General features: G+C 40.0%; 1 protein-coding gene across 1 annotated transcript; it reads left to right on the plus strand.

Annotated features, from left to right (window-relative positions):
• Nucleotides 1-583: 583 nt before the first annotated feature.
• On the plus strand, nucleotides 584-2,730 carry h3f3a (H3 histone, family 3A). Its single transcript, XM_058377474.1, has 4 exons — nucleotides 584-725; nucleotides 1,633-1,773; nucleotides 1,849-2,002; nucleotides 2,375-2,730. The coding sequence occupies exons 2-4, from the start codon at nucleotides 1,646-1,648 to the stop codon at nucleotides 2,501-2,503; spliced, it is 411 nt and encodes a 136-aa protein (XP_058233457.1). The 5' UTR covers nucleotides 584-725; nucleotides 1,633-1,645; the 3' UTR covers nucleotides 2,504-2,730.
• Nucleotides 2,731-4,926: the final 2,196 nt, after the last annotated feature.

A 4,926-nucleotide genomic window follows, 5' to 3' on the forward strand; every position in this document is an offset into this window, starting at 1 on the left:
TCAACGCCACTGCGAGGCCAATGCTAGCCAATGACGGGCCACATATATAAACTGCCTAACAAATCAAACAATAAGTTGTTTATTCTGCTATTTAAAACAACAATATATATATATATATATATATATATATATATATATATATATATATATATATATATATATATATATATATATATATATATATTCCTTTTATATTTTCTAAAATGAAGGGAATATGATAACATGTCTACTGAATTCCCTTACTGCGTTTGTTGTTTTGTGATTCCTTCACATCCATTTCAACTAGGCTAGAAAGCATGTCAGAATTTACTGCTTATTATATTAAAGCGTACCATATAAGGAATAAGGAATAAGGAAATAAGGAATTATATGATTAAAATAGTATATTTTACATAAGTTTACAAGCGTTCAAGACGACTCTCTAACATTCAGTTTCAGTTCTCTGTTTTAAATCATAGCTCCTAAAGATAGAAAGAAGAACATGTGATTTTTTTTTTTAGCCGCAGATTGCTTTATTTCTGCTCTAATTCTGCTGTATTACTCTATAACATAATAAGGGAGGATAACCGTATGTGGGAGGGGCGTAAAGGTCACGTGCCGCTGGTCTGTCTGTTGCTATAAATACCATGCGCACAAACTCATTGTTTTCATACACTTCAGGACTTCCAGAGCGGAGGGTCGGGGACGTGGAAGAAAAAAAAAAAAATAAAAAATAAATCAGTCGAGTAAGTAATCATAAACGTGTTTAGAGCACCATAATGTATAATATTACGTTTGATTAGATACGTAGGAATATTTTAAATTGGGATAATATGTATAACTGATCTCTAGAATTGTCTGTTTTTTAAGCCGAAGGACTAGTTAGCTAGCTAGCTAATGATGTATATATTCTTTGAAAATTTATTTCTGGTCATTCGCTTTATAGTGATAATGTATGATTAATCAGATTATTGCCTTTTATTTCTAAATCTGTTGCTGTGAGTTGGTGTGTAGACTTTAATAGATCCACCGGCGCTGTTTTTATTTGCCCGCCATTTTGGACAATGAGTATTGACTGGCTAATGCTTATGCTGTATATTGAAGCAGGATAGACAAAAATTATATTATCTAATACTGTTCTATTTAACTAGTTTGATTTTTATCACAATGATTTGTGTTGGGTAGTTACAGTGTGATTGAGGCTCCACTTAATAAAGCGGTTGTTTATTAAATGGTTAGCTGTGTTAGCTACCTGCCTAGATAAGCCGAGTAACCATTCTCCGTTAAGATTATTGATTTGACTAGACACAAGACTCTCAACTTGTATAGAAGAAAAGACGTAAAACTACTGGCTTAATAGTAAGTCTTGGACCAAACTGTGCTTTCAAAGATGTGTGGTCAGTTTAATGTGGTGTAGCTGCATATTGTGGATCTCGAGTGGAAGCCGTAAAGCGGACCGCCGCCATTTTGTCTGCGACACAATTTCTAGGTAAGTGCCTAGATAGGATGGATAATAGGATGTCATCTCTTGGGCTAAATAGACGTAAAGTTTGGACTAGTCGAGGACTGCTTGACCGCCGAAGTAGCTTATCCCTTAAGATTCATTTGTAGTTATCATTTTTGGCTAACAGTGTTTTCCTGCTGAATTTCCAGCGTTTGAGAGACCATGGCTCGTACTAAGCAGACTGCGCGTAAGTCCACTGGTGGAAAAGCGCCCAGGAAACAACTGGCTACAAAAGCAGCGAGGAAGAGTGCGCCCTCCACCGGCGGAGTCAAGAAACCCCACAGATACAGGTGAGTGCACTGCCTGCAGAAAACCTGTACACTGTTATTGTACCTGATTCATCTATTTAATGTCTTTCTTTAAAGGCCTGGAACTGTGGCTCTGAGAGAGATCCGCCGTTATCAGAAGTCAACGGAGTTGCTAATTCGCAAGCTGCCCTTTCAGCGTCTGGTCCGAGAAATCGCACAGGATTTCAAGACTGACCTGAGGTTCCAGAGTGCGGCCATAGGTGCCCTTCAGGTATATTTCTCCCATCATGCTGTTTTTTTTTCTTTTTTCAAAACCCCTCATGAAATGATTTCCTGCTATGTTTCAATCCTTGAAAGTTGACCATTGTCTCAGGATTGTGAGTTTAAATGTTGCCGATGCCAGCTGTGGCTGGAATTCCAGCTTTTTGCCCCAGTCACACTCACTGCCATTAGCTAATTGTGTACATCTAAGCTGATGGGGCTGCATTGCATTTGCACCCATGAACGGTTGTTTGAAAAGCTGTGGCTGGTTTCACATGTTTTACAGGAAGCATGTGGTCAAATTCAGTCCTGGAGACTGGTTTTAATCCAAGCTACTGATCACTGGTTTGTGTTAATCAATGTTACTTTGTTGCTTTAACAGGAAGCAAGTGAGGCTTACCTCGTCGGCCTGTTTGAAGACACTAACCTGTGCGCCATTCACGCCAAGAGGGTCACGATCATGCCCAAGGACATCCAGCTGGCAAGGCGAATCCGAGGGGAGCGAGCATAATGAAATTTGTCTTGTTTTAATCTTTTTGTTAACCATACACTCTAAAGCAGTGGATTTTAACTGATTGCATAATTTTGTAAAACATTCCCTACAGACTCAGGTTTCTGGTGAATAATGTGTATTTACTATTAGCAGTGCTCCATTGTAGAGTAGCATTAGTTTGCATGCTGCAATATTTATCTTTTTACATTGATTATTGGGTTGTTAATAAAAATTTTACTACCTCACTTGTCTACTTGGATTTTATTTTTTTCCCTTGTCTGTTCCTATCAAATTTTAGGCTTTTGTACATGCATTGGGATTGATGCTGTAACAGGGCTAGTATGTCTAGTACTATATGTGGGCAGTCTGGACTCTAGTTAACAGGTTTTACAAGCATTTTTCTAAAATTGCAAGAAAACTCCATATTGAGATTTCTCTGAAATTGTTGACTTGTGGCTGTCTAACTCTCCCACTAGAGGTCAGGATTATATCATTACCATGTGAATGTGCTGAGCTTTAAACTGCTGCCTGCTTAATGGTGCTACATTTACTGATTTCCTCCTTGTGTTCATCAAATTAAATGAACTGCTGCTGTACATTCTACCCTTCATAACATTTTATGACCAACCCCAGTAGCTGCTGGTTTGCCTGCTGCCCTCAATGTTTGAAACCCCGATTCAATTTCTTCCTCTTTTTCCAGTGAAAATTTTAATATGCAAATGTAATTGCCAGGTTCGTTCCATTATTCAGACTTGAGTTCCCCCCTGTATGCACAACTCCAGGATTATGCATTAACACACACTCCATTAATTAGCTTTGCCCTGACAGCACTCTCTCATTGGTGCTGGGCTCCTGTTGATGCATTAATGGAGCTGAAAGCCTGAGGCCGTTTGCTTTGCAGATCACTTCCATAATCAATGATCTCAGCCTCTGTTACAAGAATCAGTGCTGCACACATGCCAAGAAAGTTGACAATGTTTATCAGCTTTCAGTTTGTGGTTTGTTTAAAATGATGCTCAGTGGAACTATAGCTAGTTTGATCTATCCAAGCAAAAAATGTTTACCCACAAGTTTTAATATTGGAGTATGACTTTAGAGCTGGTCAAACCACATCAAAAGGGAAGCCGTGCATACGAAAAATCGAGGACGACATACGTGCCAGCAGCCGTGACGTCAGAGTCCTTCAACTCTGAGCCTTTCTCAAGTCTCAGCTGCATCTGCAGGTCTCCTGTCACACACTTCTCACAGTCTGCACTGGACCTCTGTCCCTCTGCTCTTGCTCTTTGTATCTATGAGTTCATGTGTTATCCTGTCTCTTTATTCACACATACACATAATGAACATGCCCCTCTTGCTAGTTCTCTCGGGACAGACCGAAGGGTTCTGGGCTCCGTCTTGGCGCCGCTTGTTTTAAGTAACGACGCTCACCAGCTCTCCATTAAATTATCACTTGTATGTCTTCCCATCATGGTCCCCATGCCTCTTGTGCATCCCCAGGCGGTTCTCAGCATGTTCCTGATTGCATCTGTGGGCCTGAACATAGACAAATCTCATAAGGAACTCTGATGAGAGGAACTCCCCTGGGGTCTGTCTGTGATTTGATGTTTATTAAGTGATTTCAGTAAGTTAATTGAAATAACCGTACATAGCTTCTTACATTAAAATCACAATGTAGTATGTGGCGCTCATTTCCCAGGCCATTCTCATTGTCACAGCTGAAAAAACAACTGCTGGATGGCCACTGTTTGTGTTTTTGGTTTGTTTGTGATGTTTTCCCAGACCAGACTAAACCTGCCAGGCGGGAGGGGGGATATTCCACTGGGTAAATTAAGAAAAATCCAGATATTTCGAATCAAATCAGGATCCAGAGTTTATCCTAGTAACACTGGAACATTCGACGGAATTCACCCTGGTTTGGACGCCAATACCAGTACATATACACACACACACACATACCTAGCGGGAACATGGTGTAGCCAATCCACCCGCCTGCCTGTAGGAGCAAACCAGAGAACCAGGAGGAACTCTTCATACACACAGAGAGAACATGTACCCAGGTCTCACGAATTAAACCAGGAAGCTCTGAGCTATGAGCTACATACCTGTACCCACTAATTCAAACCTGATGATGGTAGCTGATGCTTACATGCACATGAATTTACTGGAGATACAAAAGAAAAACAACAATAAAGGTTAAAAATCATCAAAACGTGTGTGTATGAATAATAATGAAAAAAGGAAACCGAATGAGTATAATACCAGAGCTGCACTGGAGGATGTGCAAGAAAACATCATTTAAAAGATTAAGAGATGTTCAAATTACTCTCACTCACTCACACACTCACACACACTCACTAACACACACACACTCACACACACTCACACTCACTCACTAACACTCACACACTCACACACACTCACACTCACTAACACACACACAC

This window comes from Hemibagrus wyckioides, linkage group LG24, assembly GCF_019097595.1.
Source record: "Hemibagrus wyckioides isolate EC202008001 linkage group LG24, SWU_Hwy_1.0, whole genome shotgun sequence".
NCBI lineage: Eukaryota > Metazoa > Chordata > Actinopteri > Siluriformes > Bagridae > Hemibagrus > Hemibagrus wyckioides.